The 18,739-nt window shown below is 36.4% G+C and overlaps 1 protein-coding gene across 1 annotated transcript; it reads left to right on the top strand.

Moving 5' to 3' along the window:
- Window positions 1-517: 517 nt before the first annotated feature.
- On the top strand, window positions 518-17,860 carry LOC124646267 (ras-related and estrogen-regulated growth inhibitor-like protein). The gene is made up of 7 exons (XM_047186386.1): window positions 518-742; window positions 10,252-10,345; window positions 11,121-11,177; window positions 11,258-11,358; window positions 13,653-13,850; window positions 15,583-15,760; window positions 15,952-17,860. The coding sequence occupies exons 2-7, from the start codon at window positions 10,273-10,275 to the stop codon at window positions 16,050-16,052; spliced, it is 708 nt and encodes a 235-aa protein (XP_047042342.1). The 5' UTR covers window positions 518-742; window positions 10,252-10,272; the 3' UTR covers window positions 16,053-17,860.
- The last annotated feature ends 879 nt before the right edge of the window (window positions 17,861-18,739 follow it).

Raw genomic sequence — 18,739 nt, 5'->3', positions numbered from 1 at the left:
TTTCTTGCGAAAACCATTGTAAGCTATAACATATACGTAAATTATAATGCAATAAATTGTTTTCTTCTTTTTACAACATTTTACGATAGTGTGTTAGAAAATCTAGTGTCGCGTTTTCAATCTGTCTGTTACTTTCGTAAGCTTCTGTGTAGAATTTTGAACATAAAGGACAGGATGTTCATGTAGGAATCTAAAATAAATCAACTCTTAATGAGAAACAGTTCCATCCTCCATTAACATACACATCAATTAACCTAAAGACGCCATATATGGCTTTGAACACATTCAGGATATGAGTAAGGAGCTTAAGTCGACAGAGTAAAGAATTTGGTCAAGTGTCACAGATGCAGGCGAGGAGATCAATGCTCTCATTGTGTCGGCATAAGGCAGTGACAGAGAAAATTAGGCTCTGGATTCCACTGATATTTTTGCATTACTCGGCGCGAGGAGGGCGGGCGGGATTGCTAGCTACCTACGTATATATAGGATGGTTCGGCTGCGCGCCGCCCAGTCGCTTGTAGGAGCTCTACCGCGCTTCACGTCGCTTTCAACTACAGTGACTACAGCATTACTTGAACCTAGAACAATTTCTTTTGCTATTCCTTGGACTTAAAGGACAGTGAATTTATAGACATTTAGTGTTGTGTATAGACTGCTTGATATTTCGTTCCCTGTGTGGTGTTTGCCGGCGATTCAGCCGACCTGTAGCTGTTTGGCCCGGGACGCCAATACTTTGGATCAGGTAAGCTTTCATTCAACTGTTGTCTCCTTGTCATGAACCGCTTATTAGAATACTTGAATGCATGAATCACTTTATTAACTAAGATTTCATAGAGTTCCCGTGAAAATTGTCTGCTGCATTTTCATTCCAGTCCATTGTATTGATTGCATGCAATAGATAGTTGAATAGTCATATTGATTCAGTTATGTCTAGACAAATCGTTGCACCGCTTTCATGTAACAAAAAACATAGAAGTACTAGTTAATATATTGACTTCGTGGCTTAAGTGAAATCATCTTCTTAATAATTGACACCTGTAAGCTGCATCAATAATTTAGTGTTTTGCGTTCACATATCATTTGATACTCACACTCAAATCTCAAGTGGGCTTATTATGTTCACCGTGCGTAAATTGATTAGGCAAATCATTAACATGTGTTGGGTATGCAAATATTTGTTCATTGGATGGAAAAATAAGCTTTTTCGCACTTGTTTTCATTTACTATAAAGGCTGAACTTTATTTGAGCCCACGTAGGCTTCAAAGTTGAATTGTGTGTGTATTTTCACCTATGTCGCCTATTGGGCCATAGGTTTATCTATTGTTACGATGCATCTGTCTTAATTTGATTTATTGGAACCGTATTGTACTGAGACGTTTTAATAAAGGTCTGATTAATTGATAAACTTGTTATCCTAATAATTTTAGACATGTTCTTTATTATGTAGTTTTTCGGCAATGTAATCGTTATGCTGACCATACCTTATCAGCCGTGATTTCATTGTTATCTCGTTGACATGAGGAAATTTTTGTGACCTGCCTAAATATAAATCGATGTAGGCTTCAAAATATTTCCAATACCTACTTTTTATGCACTAAAAGTCTACATGATAGATCTTAATTATGAATACATAGGATAACAAAGGATGGTACATTCATTGATAAGACGCGTGGTACATTCAAATCATTCAAAGAAATAGAAGGCAATATTTCATCTAACTTTATAATTTAATTAAAAGGACATAAACATGATATTCCAGTAAAATGAAGAGCCTATCTTCTTGGAAGAAACTGAGCTACTCAAGCTTGTATTTAATTTCTAGGGAAAACATCAATTACCCGCAAAGAGCTTTGACATAATATAAAACAAACAGTGCACTCAGATTCAATAAGAGTTGGAAATGAGTGTTTTATTAAACTATGCAATATCTACATAAGTTAAATATTCATATTGTAGGAAAAGTAGGTTTGATTTCCCATACCTTTATTAAATTAATTCGGAGGAAAACCGATTTGGATTCAAACAGGACAATTTTCCTTATATGTTTGGTTATCTTGTTAATAAAAAGATAAACATATAGATATCATCGCATGGGAGTTACAAATTGTAGGTGTATCCTTTATTATCCTTGTACAAAATACAATTATGATTATTGAAACTATTCAGTTTCGAAAATCAAAATGAACATCGATAGACAGTTTTCGTAAATAATACCCATATCAAAACAAACTGCCATCACAATGAGTCCCGTCCTTATTCAATTTATACGATTGTCGAACATTCATGAATGAAACTAAAACGTTATAGCGTCTATTGTGAAAGATACCCGAAATAACTCCCTCTATTTTCTTATCATTGAAACTATTGTTACAACAAGGGAAGGTAATCACATACGATTCCAGACTTGTATTTTCAGGCTGAAGAAATAGATTGTATGATTATTGAATAGAATAAACGTTCATACATTTCACATCGCAACTAAAATTTAAGTCGTAAAGGAGCTCGGTTCGATAAACTCCATCTTTTTCTTCGGGTTTTATTGATTGCTTCAAATTATTATTTCAAATACATTTTTATTCTGAATGTACCTTTTAATATACTGTTGCCGGCCAGATACCGTGAAGGTTTCATTTGGCATAGCAACGTTTCCAGTGTTTGAAATAATATAGTATTACATGGATAACCTGCAATTAAAATCATTGTAATTAACAAGCCCGCGGCCTTTCATTGCCGAGTGTCCTGTATTTTTCGAGCCATAATTGCCTCGTCATAACACAACCTTGAAAAAGAGCTATAAAGCCAATTAAACAGATAACGGTTGCCATCCAATTTGGGACGGAACCATTCATTTTCATTGTGGATAAACTTTCACAAAATACACATGTTCACTTCAAAAGATGATGTGTTATTTATCCATTCATTTTAATTCACTTGTACAGTTTATACAGCTGACAACGTGTTTCCTTAGGTCAAAGTCGCCTTAATAAAGACGAAAGGGAGACGGAACATCCGGCCCGGTCCGTTCAGGTCCGCACTCGGCATTGCCAAGTATTCCAACCGCTTTAATGCTCGATTCATTAAACGCGGAAAATAATTATAGTTCATCTTTACGTAGGTATATGCAAAGATAAATATTTTGCATATCCCACTAACGTTACGGTTCACGCCTCCATCGCTCATCTTCACGTGAATGAGAGATATACCATTAATACATCTAATGGAAAAACTGATGTAATGTCGAAAAAAAATAAAAATCAAAGCTGATGTAAAGATTTTTGTGTTCGTATCACGCTCAGTCGAATCTAAAATTCAAATCACGACCACAGTTTTTTTTTTAGAAAACACGATTTATGTAGACGTTGATCTGATTAGAAAAATGGTGTGTACATCATTAGTACACAAACGTTGCAACAGTAATGCCCAAAATGTTGGTGTACTTGACCCAATAAGATTTTATTCCGTGTAAACTGTAACAGCTGTGCCTGTAACGATCACTTGCGAAACCGTTATTGTTAAACACATACAAAAGTTCAATGTTAACCGAAAAAGTTTATTTATCCGAGCGGTTTATCGTAAAAATGAAAACAAATGAATTTTAAATTACGCATTACGATTTTCACTAAACTTGACCCAGTTATCGTTTTAACAATACTACTTTTAACCCAGTTATGAAAGTTGCACAATGTTTGGCGACTTGCATGTTACTGTCGGTGTTTAAATTGAGCTAATGAGAGTTTCAAAGTAACTGATGATCTTCTCGTTACCGTTGTCCTTCGCCTACATGTATCAAAAGCAGGATGTCCTCCTCCATGCTTATATTACAAAGGTGAAAAATAAATTAATTCAGGAATATACATAATGACAGCAACGTGGAATGTTACTAGCTACAACAAATCCGGCATGAATTGAGCACGCCTCGCCACCTATCCCGCTACCGATTAAGATGCGCGTAGCAACAGACGTGTTTATTTTATGATAAAATATACAATGTTCGTTGAGTACAAGTGCGATAAATAGTATTTTTCCACAACACATGGATTAACTCCTGCTGTTATTCTATCAGCACGGTGTCGTTAATATCGCAGACACTTTTAAAAGCGTAACGACTGAAATCACTTAGAGTAGACATTAATGATACTTTGTAGGTATACTATTCCATACCATTTGAAAAAGCAACCCGATATCGCACAATGCTTTTAAAACGTAATTATCAATGATTTGTTTCTTCTACTAAATGATGAACGAGTAAAAGGTTTTAATTTAACATTGATTGATTCGTAACACGTGTTCTGCATAATGGAAGCACTTCGGTAAAGTAATTTTCTTAAATCATGAAATAATACACGTTGTTAAATAAACTCTGTTGTCAATCATCAAAGGACTAAAGAGCAAACGATCTATAACGCAAAGCTCTCTGACAGTACAGAAAAAAACTCATTGTAATATAAGCCGAAATATTCTGAGGTTAGGGTTTAAATTAGGTTTTCATTGATAGTCTCCAAGTTTTGGTAAAGTACGCGCCAGGTGCGGCTAGCTAGCAACAACATTGAAACTTTCCTATAGACGTATTCAGTCGTAAATCTCCTAGTATTGGTGCAGGCGGAGAAATACGACGCAGTTGCACGTTAGAAGAATTTTATTAAGTTTATAAATATAAATAGTTGAACATTTTCTATAATCCACTTTAAGCTCAAAGAGCACTGACATCGTCCGATCGTAACAGGTCGGATATGAAATATTCTAGAAAAATAACATCGTTTAACAAACTATCGTTTCGACAAAAATATTGGGTTATAGAATAGATGCATCATAAAACATGAAAATCTATGTGCAAACAAAACTGAAAACAACTTCATATACACAAAAATATTTATGTTTCACTTGAAATTGAATAAATATTATTATAATATCTGATATCATGATATAAAGGATTATTCAATTTAGCTCCATAAAGTTAGTATTTTTAAAACATCAATGTTCTGGGAATTTTCCGAGGGTATGAGTTTATTTCAAGTATCGTATCGCTTGCATAGCTGTGCAGTATACTTTCAAACGAACTTGTTGAACATCCGTACATAATACATGAGAAGGTGACATGTCCTGTGCACCGCTCACTTTAGACACGACACGTGTACAAAGATTAATTGAAACATCAGCACTTTTCATGACACGTGCTACCTAAAATAGAAGGAGTGCCCAAAGTACGTTGCAATATGTACGCTGGAAAAATGTAGTTACATTTTTCCCAACTAACTTCAACATACTGGCATTTAGTTTTAGCATATATTTCAACAGGTCAAAGGTTTAATTTAGGAGTTCCGTCAGTACAACTATATTCGGGCTTTAGTCATAACTATGTAGTTTCATCTCTACTAGGTATCAATTCAGGTGGTCCGGTGCAGCGCAGATAACCCGGTCACGGGTCGATACGGGTCACGAGTGGGTCACTGGGATCCTGTGGCCTGAACTACATACAATTGCAGTAATTATCTGCATAGTAGTTAGTACAAAAGATGCAATATACAGTCATTTCAAATCAATGTTTACAGACGCATAAAAAATAGCAAAGCTTACTTTCGGCGTCAGTTTGAAGGCGTAGAATTTTCCTTGTTTTTATAACAGTTCAATGGTCGTCCTTTAATGACTTAGTAGCGGTCTCTGATCGCTATTACAATCAGACTTCAAAACACTGTACAGCAAGCACAATGTAGTCGAATACAAAACAATTGGAAAGCTGGGCGATGGAAGCCACACGTGTAACTCAGAAAGCGATTCATTTACCTCTCCACCAAAAACAATGTGTCGCCAATTTTCGACGCATTTACCACGCTGCTATTTTTATTTACTCGGGTGCGACTTTATTCAAGAATTTGACCTACCTCTCCGCGAGATAAAAAGACGACGAGTCGTGAAGATAAAATTATATGTACCCTTTTTGTGTAATCGTCTTACAGCCATTTCTATATCTACTCTGCACTCTGGATCTTTATTTCATTTACAAAAATTCACCAAAGTTAATTTTGAATCTGTAGCTACATCTACTTAGTATTGCTTACGTGAAATGTATCCCACAACGCATTAAAAAGGTCATAAACGTTCGTAACCTGTCGAATTCGCTAATGAATGACTTTAGAGCCGACAATTAAGCCTAATTAACCGAAATACTCTCCGACTTCCAAACAGCGACGAGTCAATGCCCTCATTAAGTGAAAAGTCGAGACACACACAATAGGATCGGCAATCGTTGAATCCCCGAAGCACCAAATAATGGCTTGTAAACAACATGTTACTGCCCCAATCGGTGATAACCATCGTGTTTTTCACAAAGTCTTATTTGTTCTCTGCTACGAAAAACTGCTACGAGGCGTAGCAAAATTAAAATTTTAATTTGTGCAAATTTAATTAAACCAGTGAGCTACGCTATATGAATAAATCTGATGACCGTAATATTACAAAATAGAATATATACATAACAAAGTTACATTAGCACTCATTTCTTACGGAAATGATGTTATCTAACTGAACATCTTGGTCTCCTATTTCAAGAACTCGGTCATGAAAATATACGCGAAAATAAAATATTTTTATGATTTATGTGTCTTCGTTTTGATATTATCTCATTAGATGGTACGCTAGATAGCTCGAGTTGACTTACCAGCCCAGAATGTACTCGTTATGACTCAACGAAGTCTTACGCGTCATTACAAACTTTGGCTGAAGTTTCAGCCTTTATAGCAACACGAATATATGAAGCACTTTCGTCTCACTTTATTCTGAACATGAAATTAACATTCCCTAAAGTACCTGGGTACTCACGACTCGGTACTTGCCAAGAACGAGAACAATGAATAAATAATTTGAGTCATGAACTAGTATTTGAGCTGAAACTCGTTCACTAGGTTTACTGTCGGCTTGCTTGTTGTTGTTGACTGATATACCACGAAGTGGCCAATCAAATCGTAAAATTAAATTGCACAGCTTTGTAGCTGAAACAACAGCTCTTTACTTTTATGTCGAAAAAATTAGGTCTGTTTATACGAAGTAGACCCAGAATGTGAATACATAACATTTGTAACTTTTTACAGAGAAATAATTTAATGATCACATTATGTAAACCTAAACCTAACGTAACTCGTTGCCTGATAACATGCTCGTTAAAAGGAACGTGTGTGTAATCCTACTGTGGTTAAACCCTACCTTCGGCAGCCAAGGACACGGCCTTCGCTTTGTGTAAATAAATCACAATTATTACTTGTCAATCTCTTGTTACACAGCTGTGAAGCTATTTATCATAGTCGATATCAATGTCAACAACTGAAGCAGTCCTTGGCAGCAACCTTCTAACAAGGAAATTAATGGTTATAATCCTTCTGATCCGACGATTTGTTCCCAAGGTCATGTCCTTTCAGCTGATCCCGCGGGTTATGTAACCTTCGAATATTGATGCCAGTTCGTGCACCATTTGACGGTGAAGGTCTCACGGCCTCACTTCAGATCAAGGACTCTTGTAAACGAGTTTCGACGATGTATTGCTTGACCAAGTTGCAAGGACTATTATGATTCATGAGTTTCGGACAGCTGCCCACTACACTATATAACTCAAGTAAATACCTAATTCTACTGGGAAGATAATTTTGCCATCTCATATTATTCTAATGGGGCAGATGTCACCTTATCAAATTAAAACTTTTATCCTATTCTGGCGTGCAATGTTTACCAGACATAATATTTCAGACGCTTAGCATTTCGTCCCACTCGTTTGGCTGTAAGCTTGCAGGGTAAAGGATCGCTTCGTGGGTAGGACGCCCACGAAACCCACTATCGTAATTGATCGTCTATGTTTTTATAGTAAGAAATTCGGGTATTAATAAGCTATAGTGGTTTAGACAAAAGATTTTCCCTGTCTATAAAAATATTAGATAGTGTGATCTAATATTTATAGGAAGCACTCGTATGTAATATATGCTGAAGATTTATAACGCACGAGAAAAATCGATGTCACATTGTAAACCAATATTGGACCTTCACTGCAAACAAAAACAAATTCATGATGCTGATATCAATTTTCCATATTGTTCCACAGCAAACAATGACTCTACTCGCCCACGTAAAGCTGGTTCAGATAAAACTTATAACATTTCGTATAAAAATACATTGTTTTTATTGCGAAACCTTATCAACGTGACAACAAATTCACGCGACTAGCAAACCCAATTCATATTACGTGAAAATACTCACGTTTTATCGCACGCAATTAACTAGTTGTGGCCGATAAACTTCAACATTTTATATATTTTTCCACCAAATAAAAGTGTAAGCCACGCAATAAGTTTTAAAGAGGTTACATTAGCTATTTTGGAATTCATCCTTTATTTTTATTTTTTACTGCTAATGATGAAACGGACTTTGTACACGTACTATATTAAAAATTAAAATATTTTTTATTGGGGCTTCACATTAAAAATTCCTGTAACGTCACAAACCACAATTATTTTTATATAATAAGTGGCTACTGAAATTATTTATGTAACACGGAAAGTAAATTTAAAACTTGATATTTCTTTTGGCACCAGGGCGCGAGTGAGCGATATTATTTGGCGCCAAACGTAAATAAAAAGTGCGTCGTTGTCGCCACTGATACATTAATCAGAAAGGCGTATCAAACACTCGGAATGCCACGTTTTCCACCGCGTGGGCTATGTTTTTTCACGTGGCAATGCAATTTCTTTTGATATTGCATATTTTAAGATTTTTTGATCTATTAAAATCATAATCGGTAAAAACATTTATTCTGTACGATGGTAATATTTCATGCTCACATTTCAGTAAAGTCAACCATTTTGTATCAATACGCAAATGCAATACGCACTTATTCATAAAAATAAAAACATCAAAAGGTAATTTCATGTGCCCAATATGCAGTTGTTATTATCCTTAAATTATATTATTCTTAAAGTATAAAATTGTGTCATGAGTCCGGCTTTATATTTTTATTAAATAAAAACAGTTACATAAGCCGAGAGAAAGCGACATTGTAAACAATCGTAAGCTTTAAACGTGGTCGCTGAGGCTTAAACATTTCATCAAGTATACGATTGTATATTTTATTCAATGGTCCATGGTACGTCACTCCTGTTTACGTAGGATACTTCTGACGTTGATAACACCTGCTCATCTTATGTGGAAACCTAAACACTCATGTATTACCTACATTCACGACGCACGTGCTTCTTTAAAATTAAAATCTTAAAACCAGTCTCTCTCTCTCTCGAAATAAACTCATATTCGTATAATGCAGTTCTCTGCCAAAATTTGTTTATGATACGAACTAAAAATAATGATCAACAAAGTACGCCTATCAAAAGATCTGTCGGATGAATTTATGTAACAAATAGACGAATGTTTTTGTTTTCAATTCTGTATTGTTGTCAACACATGGTGCGTCTGAATGGACATCACGGTGTATTCTAGGGTTATTCAACCAGTCGGTGGGCAGGCGCTGACGCATAGCAGCGTACCCGCTCTATAAATATTTCGCACATATCTACATTACATGCCGCGCTAATGGCGTTTTTGTACGCAGTTCTTTTTTGTTTTATCCTTCCAGGAAAGGGCTACGAGTACAATACCGCTACCTAATCAAAAAGGTTGTGTTCTGTTTTCAAGGTCTACAAATAAATGAAGGTCGATGTAGAATTCGCAATTTGTGTTTTGCTTTTTATTTACCGACCTTTCTTTTGTTTGCCGGTCAACTGAAATCTTTGTCAGTTATTTGACTTCTCGAATTTTGTAACAAAGCTGTTCGAGACAATGTTTCCTGTAATTTTTCAGATGTCAGTGACCACTGTGAATAATGATGGTGAAAATAATTTAAAGGAATATTTTCGCAAATGTTGTATGAAATCTAATGTTATCTTTGAACAAGTGTTCGTGGTGACGCGGTTGGTCGGTCATTAGCTGGCAGACGTCAGAGCGGCGTCAGTAATGAATGAAACTGAAGCTCGCCAACTAACCGCCGCCTGAGCTTATCTCACCCTGATTTAACGCTGAGAACGACTCAAATGATCATTAACACCAATTTTGTAGGTTAGCAAGGGAAAACGTAATGTTAGGTTTCGTATTCTAATGAGTAAACGTATTCACTTGCGAGCAGTTTTTCTGGTTTTGCTTCTAAATTGTTGCGTAATCATCGTGTGTTTTCTTATCAGCCCTTGAAACTGTTGTATAACATAAATGTTTTGTTGTTACAGATAAAACGCAAATCTCTAAGCATGAAGGACGAGCGTGCCAGCATGCAGCGCGTACGCATTGCCGTCATTGGCAGTTCTCGAGTTGGCAAGTCCGGTAAGCAAATATAACACTCACTAAATATCTTCATAATATTATGTAACATTTTCGTTCAGATAATAAAAACAAATTAATTTTTTGGGGCAGAAAAATATTTTGAAAAATATACTTCAGGAAAGTTCGCATCATCTGATTTAATTCAAGCGACCCAAATACTTGAGTGACTATCATCGTTTTGATGGATTTCATTTTCCACGAGTTCATAAATTCGATATTTTCCTCTTACTGAATGAAACTTAATTCCTTTCTTTCCTATTTTTTCAATTTTAAATAAATTATATGAAACATAATATTATAAGGTAACTTTCCTAAGAATTTTGGTTGAGTAATGAAAAGCGACTGCTCCCTTGAATAAATTATATTATATAGTTAAAACATTTACCTACTTATAACTCTCCATAACTAAGCAAAGATGGTGAATTTAACAAATAAAACTGAATGAATTACTTAGCAAAATAGTCCTAAAGACGCAATAAACATTTGTAGTAGTACCTTGACCGCAAATGTTCAGGACTCCGACCTACTTGGTGTTACATAAGCCGAGCTGGGCAACAGCCCACTGACCTATTCTCCTTGGTGATGTAACGTAACATGTTGAACAATACATCAATGTGCCACGCCGTACATTCGGCTACTGCGACTGAAGTCACGAACAAACACTAGAACACAAAACATACTAACAACTTTTGAAAATAGAATTTGTTGAAAAACTTTCACCAACTCAAATACGAAAACCTTTTTTGCATTTTCATAATTTATTTTTTTGTTTTAGCTCTCATCGTTCGTTACCTAACTAGAAGATACATTGGTGAATACCATTCAAATACAGGTTGGTTACATAACATTAAATACTTAAAATAACTTGGTCCGTTATTCCTTCAATATGCTTATTTTACGACTTCCTTTCAGATCTCCTGTACAGACAAACGGTACCTATCAACGGCACTCCAGTTGAACTAGAAGTTATAGATGTATCCGGTTCCAATTCAGATAAATTCCCAGCTGAACAGGTAAATGAATATCTTATACACATGTTTTTGACTTCAAATTCAAACTCGAAATAATTCAGGGGATTCTCTGATATAAGATATCAAAATCGTTAAATATATTTAAAATATATTTATATTATTATTTACGCAAATCGTTAAATGTATTTAAATTATGTGTATGGTCTTGTAAAGAATGTACACGTAGTTATTGACCCTCTACTACTAAAACTAACATAATTTTATGGTTTGATCATAACGAAGTATCGTAAACTTTAACCTTCGCTTTGACCAATGTGCACGGTATATTCAGTTTCAAAGGTACTCTGAAATAACACTTGCTGAACAGTTTATGAATAGGTTTGTACTCCGGGACCTTGCGCAGTGCCCAGTCTTCACCTTCGTGGAGTTAAAGTATAAGCTAAACAACTGACCGGCCTCTAGTTTCTAAACAATAATAAGTACACAAATCAGTGAGATTAAGGATGTCGAGTATTTCATCAGAAGGTCGCATTTTTGTAGCTATTTTAATTTTATTCCTGTTTACTTTAATCTCAGTTGTAATATTTTATTACATACCGGTTTATTACATACATTACATTGGTTGAAGTTTGATGTTTGTTGGTAATGTTTTGTAACATAATCAGTATGTTGGCCCAAGTAATAACTGAAATAGAAGTTAAGCCGTAACAAGAGATAATTAGATACCGCCGTGTTTGTCTTGACAACATCAAAGACAACAGTACCCTTCCGCAAACAAAACACGCCATTACCGGTACACTGGTGGCGCTTTATGTTCCGACAACTGGGTTAATGTTTCGAATAATGCTACTAGTGGCATGGAACGGCTCCAGGAGCTGCCCCAATGACCGATACTCTATGACTCATCGTGTTTACATATAATAGATTATTTATAGCAGTTCCATCACCTAATTACTAAGCAGCTCGCGAGCGAAAGTGCTGATTGTCAGTTTAACATTTGTAGAACTCGAACGACGACCGTTCTAATCTGGTACTCCTTCTGAAGTTTACACAAATATTGTTGCGGTGATCCTTAAAATAGTTATTTCGAGATGGTGTAGAAACACTCAGAGTCGTGAAAAAATAAATTTTGTAAAACGTTAATAATTGTCTCTGTGGGCAGAACATCAATAAATAGGAAAACTAGTGTAGGACGAACTGGCCTAATGACTGTAGCATTTTGCCAAATTAGATTAATTCTGTGGAAATTGATGACCTTAAAAATTGTCTCATTATGCGAAAACATCGCGTGCACATATTAACGACTACGTAGAATATGAAAAAAACTTGTGCAAAAGTAATAACTGTTGACCTTGTCGGAAGCCTTATACGCACACTTCAATTAAAAATCTCTTTTTTACGTTTGTTGTCTTGACCAAAGAGAATTCTTCGTGAACTGAAACCGTATAGGTTGGTATGTTCAACAGTGAAGCAATTTATTCCAATTTATTAAAAAGAAGGTCTGCTTGCAGAAATATAGGTACGAAATGATTGCCTCTTCGCCAATTGAATTTGAATCGATTGCTGCGAATCTGCGTTAGGAGTTCCATTCCTCATAAGTCAGTAGAGATGAATTATTGACGTCAAATCAACTTCCTGTTTAATTATGTGTTGTGATATATACGATGTTCGAGTGTCGAGTGGACAACAATGAGTGGCTATAGTCGAGCGAGTGGGCAGCGTGTCCCGGCGTGCCACTGGCTCGTGGGAGCGCCCGTGAATCGCTGCAAGGCTAATTTTAAGCCGGAATGTTGGCTCTGAAGACGCATTAATTAAACACATTCTTCTTCGTCTAGTCTCCTTTGCACAAAGCTGTATATTATATTGTTTGATGAAGACTTAAAAACGCTTTGCCAAAGTAAACAGCTTTGTTCTGTGAGTTGTTGTTAGTCTAAAAACCAAAACTGATTATGTCCACTTTTTTTAATTCGCGCTATGACGCACTTTCACGGTTATGAATTTCAATTTTCAACTGAAAAGGCTGTCACTATTATTTTGAAAAATTACAACATTGAACCTCACTGAAGTGTTTGTACGAGATTTAATTAGCAATCTAACGTTAATAACAGTCACAGATGTGACCCATTTAGAACGTTCCATTAAGATAGGCTGTAAATTATATCGATTTATTACACCTCATGAGCATCTCTCGAATTGTAACGTTGTATCTGACATAGTTAGCGATGTGTTGACACACACTTCCACATATTTCCGTCATTTACCATTTGCTATTATCTTGTCACGCTAATTGAAACATGTTGTTGGCACTTTCTAATGTTTGTTTTTCGTTGTTCTAGATTCAATGGGCTGATGCGTGCCTGCTGGTGTACGCGGTGACAGATCGCAGCAGCTTCGAGTACGCTACCGAAGTGCTGAGCGCCCTGAAGCGCGCGCCGACGGGCGGCAGCCCGGCGCACGCGCCCGCCGGCGGCGCCGCGGCGCCCATGCCACTCGCTCTCCTCGGCAATAAAACAGACCTAGACCACTTGAGACAGGTCAGTAATTCAATAATCCAATTCGATTACATTCCCATTCGCTAGCCAATACAACATTTTTCGAATATTTTTTTGTTCTACGCCTATTGGAAACTTTTCAGCACTTATGTCTAATGACAAATGAGTCGGGACGTGAATCTAAAATTATGTGGAAAAAACCAGTTGTTCGGTCATTACATCTCCTCTAAATACCGACATCGTCTGTGACCTACAGTATTTACAAATTATAACTCTTTAATTAGGCCAAATATTTATTAATATGGAAAGCTTAAAGCGTAGGGAACTAAAACGTAAATAAGTATAAATCCACTTGTCACTCAAGTTCATGTGTACGGAAAAATACATCTTCAATTCAGTTCTTTATTTAAAACAGATGGTCTTAAATCTCCCTGTTTGTTTACTGTAAACACGGAATAATACAAAAGCTCAAGTAACCCGAACATAGCTTTCGAACCGTAAATACGAATGTATTACTCCTTTCTGCGCAATATCTCTCGTTATTTCTAGAATATTTGACGAAATTGTCCTTCACCTTTCAACAAGATGTAAGCTGATATGTGGATCAGTGTGACGCTTACATAACACCCGATTACGTAATAACAGCCTGGATGATTGACACGTTTCCTTTATCTTGTTTAGAAAATCTAGTCTCGGATCAGCTATGACAAAGATACTAACAATTTCAGGGGCAAACGTAACTGTTGTGAAGGTTTTACGATTTGTGTCTCTTACATTACACGTGGACCATTTTCCACTTTGACCTTTTTTACAAAGTACCTTAACAAAGCTCGCCGTTAGACTGACAGGCGGTATTGTGAAGTTCGACGTTGTCGCCAGAATAACAAAAGACGAGAGACTGTCTTGTCTGTCACTATTGAGTCTGCCGAGCTCGATCTCAATGGGAAATACGCGTACAGAGTGTTGCCAACAGACAGCTTTCGTCACGAATATAATGGTTATACACTCGGGTGAAAACTGAAAGCAGAAATTCATATCTGAGGAACTTTGTAGGTAGACACTTGTGGGGCTTTAAGCGTGTGTAGGTCTCTAAAATTTGAAATATAGACAAGCAAGTTCCTTACGTTGCTGTGACATGTCTTCTACAAGATTTCAATATTCTCCCGTCACAAAGCGGATCCACAGCCGGTTCTGCATTCCTACAAGGAAATGTTTGCTTCGAGTTATAATATAAACATGTATAGAAATTAATTAAGAGTCTCAAGTAGATCTTTTCAGCAACAATGTAATTTATTTAGACTTGTCCGAAAGAAGGTTCGTTTTCGGATTCAAAAACAACGATAAACATTACTTTTAACGATAAAAATAAATTGTAATTTTCCGTTAAACCCTCAAGTTGTTTAAATAAAAGCTGAAAATTGGTAAAAACCTGACCTTATTTCGTTTTGTTTAGAGAGTTTACGCAGTCTAAACAGCTTTGTAAAGTTTACTTTGAATATTAAGTAACAAAATCCTCGGCATTATCCTACATTCCGATCTTGTCGTTAGGGGCTTTAATGTCGATAAGATAAAAATAACTTTTTATGACGTAACTTTACCTACATAACTTATCCTGGGGTGTCGAATGTATAGCGTAGCTTTGAGGACAAAGGTAGGTTCCTATCGCTAAGTATCCTTTAGTCGCGACGACAAAGACCTATTGTGACATAACAGTTCCAAGTACGAGTATTTTTATCCATTCATATTTTTCAAGTCTTTTTTGTATTGTCTGCAGGTCACGACCAAGGAGGGGCAGGCCATTAGTGCGGCTCACGGCGCCTCCTTCAGCGAGGCGAGTGTCGCCGACAACTCTGGCGACTTGTACCGCTGCGTGGATCGCCTCCTGGCCGAAGTGCGCACACCGCAGCGTACGCGCAAGTTCTCTGTCACCAAGATGCTCGGATCATTAATAGGTAAACATCTATTAGATTTTATTAAGCGATCGCTAGTACTTTTCCTTAATTTGTACGGAAATATATATCTATTAGCGCTCGCGGTTAATTGTTGGAATCGAGCCAATTGCAAGTCTTTCCGAATCTTTCCATGATAGGAATCTCAGAATGTCCTGTGTAATAGTTCCTAATGTTGTTTTCCTTTGTTACAGGCGGTGGTGGTAACACCCAGACGACCCGCAGCGGGTCGATGGTGGCGTGCCCCCGCGTGCCCGCGCCGGCGCGACCCCCGCTAGCGGCGGCGGCACCCTGACCGGCGGCCGCGCCTGCGCACCGCGCGCGCTGATGCCTCGCCGGCGCCGGCGCAGTGTGGCTCGCCTGCCTGCCCGTGCCCGCCCGCTTCGCACACCCCACGCCCATGTCCGCCACCATCATATAAGCTGCTGTGACGTCACGGGTGCTGACACCCCTCGTGCTCAACTCATGTGCAGTTGTGGACTTATCTTACCAAAGACCAGATACACTAGTCAATAGTTTAATCTAGTGCATACAAGTGCACGATGTGAACTTTCGTCATAATGTATGCTTGGACGGCATTGTGTTAAAACATCAAGTGAATCAGTTTTATGAATTTTGATGTTTAAGTAATTTGACAATAATTGCTATATTAGTAACGTGTTTCGACTCATGTATTAATGTGCCAAAGATCAGCTAATAATTACCTACATATTGGTGAAAATGTTACATAAATGTATGAAATTATGAACTTTATTAACTCAGTGATTGAATACTCATTTGCATACTTAATAATCGTAATCAACAATGTGTATTTTGTCTGTCGTATGTTCAAGTTGATGTTTATGAAATATACATAGAAATAGAAATGAATTCAAATATATAGTGTTAACGTGTAGAGCGAACGCGTACCTTCAATAATATTGTTCATGTAAGGTGCCTGACTGTCGCTATAATATCTACATATACTATGTGTACCTTCCTATGTGTAACGTGTATCAGTTTGATACGGCCTAAATTTTCTACTTTTTCACAGTATTATTATAAAGTAAGTCTTGTGTCAGGTATTAACTTACACTTTTTATTATTCCTATTTCACCATATCCAAAATATATAAGTACGTCTATTATCTAAAGGCTTAGGAATCTTTTGAAATTGTAATAAAATATTTGAGCTGTTCATAGAGTTTTTGAAGGCCTAATGGATGGTGAAATTAGGTAATTTATTCACGTTTTGAATTTTGATAATTGTTCTTTCTAATAGAGGAATTTAACTACACTCTTTATACATTTCTATCGTTACAGATTTGACCAAATTTTTATGTGTAGCATTGTGATGCTATGTTCACTGTATCGCTATACAATTTTATGAATTACTTGTATTACATATAAATCATTAGTCATCTTCTAGTCATAATTTAAGGGCTGTGAAAAGACATTGTGAATGTTTGGGTGGAGTGTTAAAAGAGACGGTCTGAATAAACAATGTTATGTATTTTACAAGACAAATGTCTACGTGTATTCTGTCAAATGGGATGTAGTAATAAACTATGGAGTGTGATTAAACTTGTAAATAATATGAAGCAAAGATTTGGCTGGTGTGATATTGTTCTAGATGTGACACCGTCGCACTGTTCATGTACCTAATATTGAGTCTATCAAATTAATAGTATCATAAATTATGAACTAAATATGAATGTATATAAGAAAATTGATAGAATATTATGCGATTGTTGGTGCGGCGGAAAAGTTGTAACGAGAATGCCTTAAATTGAATTGCTAAATTATTACTAAGGCTTGTATCGGTGCAGGCAGTGGGAAAACGCGTAGCCTGCTACGACGGCTACGGCAGCTACGGCTTGCTACGAAGTTAGAACCTTTCGCTACGCCATGTATATCTTGCAAATATTCCCAAACTGCCAAGCTTATTACAAGCCTTATTGTTGAATATTGACTATTCCATAAATTATATTGATGAGAACAGAATCGAGGAATGTAAATATGTACCTACATTGTTAAGGGGACTAAAACGTCGGAACTGATTGGAAATAAGTTGTAAATAAATTAATTGATTAGCTTTAATAATATTAAACGGTTATAATAATTATTTCATGTTTCATTTCTTCGTCTCTCCTTTCCCTATTAAAAGCCTCTAAAAGGTTGCAACTCATCCTATACATAATACTCTGAATATAGCTACTTACACTTACAGTATATTGATATCATTTTGATCCATACAACATATAAAGTGGCTTATATGCCTCATCATCACAAGCAGCCGCCATCAAACCAAGTTCTATAAAAGGCAAGGCAAAATAACAAGATAAGAAAAAAGAACATTCACTCAAAAATTCGATTACAAAAACAAATGAACATAATCAAGGCCGTAGAACCATTTAAGTGACCTATAACCACAATTAAAAAGTAACTCATCGTAACACGTATCAATCGTTGTAGAGAATTAGCAAGACTACTGATTGACACACAAAATAAACTATTGATTGAGTAAATAAAATAGAGAGGAATTACTGTAAACACTAATGTAGGTAAGTCTAATTACATTTCTAGGCAAACCGTGATTCATGAGGAAAAAATTAACTTTCTGCAAAAATGAGTCATTATGTTTTCACATTACAATACATAGTATCTTTCGTAAATTTAGTATTCATTTAGTTCTAATCGAAATATCTTCAGTAATGGCGATTAACTTTTATTTTCATTCTTGCAACAGAAACTACCATCTCATAAGATAATATTATTAAAAATAATATAAGAAAATTTAATAAATTAATTCGGATTGCACTTTAAACTGTAGGTCCCGGCTGTCATTGAACATCCTTGGCAGTCGTTACGGGTAGTCAGAGGCCAGTAAGTCTGACACCAGTCTAACCAAGGGGTATCGGGTTGCCCGGGTAACTGGGTTGAGGAGGTCAGATAGGCAGTCGCTTCTTGTAAAGCACTGGTACTCAGCTGAATCCGGTTAGAC

Source organism: Helicoverpa zea, chromosome 3 (genome assembly GCF_022581195.2).
Source record: "Helicoverpa zea isolate HzStark_Cry1AcR chromosome 3, ilHelZeax1.1, whole genome shotgun sequence".
NCBI lineage: Eukaryota > Metazoa > Arthropoda > Insecta > Lepidoptera > Noctuidae > Helicoverpa > Helicoverpa zea.
The sequence above is the reverse complement of the archived record's forward strand: the minus strand, read 5'-3'. Positions and strand labels throughout refer to the sequence as shown.

Excerpts from the sequence above, each read along its gene's own strand:
- LOC124646267 (XM_047186386.1), top strand. The coding sequence starts at position 10,273 with ATGAAGGACGAGCGTGCCAGCATGCAGCGCGTACGCATTGCCGTCATT. Across the intron at positions 11,178-11,257 it reads TGAATACCATTCAAATACAG|ATCTCCTGTACAGACAAACG; the intron begins GTTGGTTACATA and ends ACTTCCTTTCAG. Across the intron at positions 15,761-15,951 it reads GATGCTCGGATCATTAATAG|GCGGTGGTGGTAACACCCAG; the intron begins GTAAACATCTAT and ends CCTTTGTTACAG.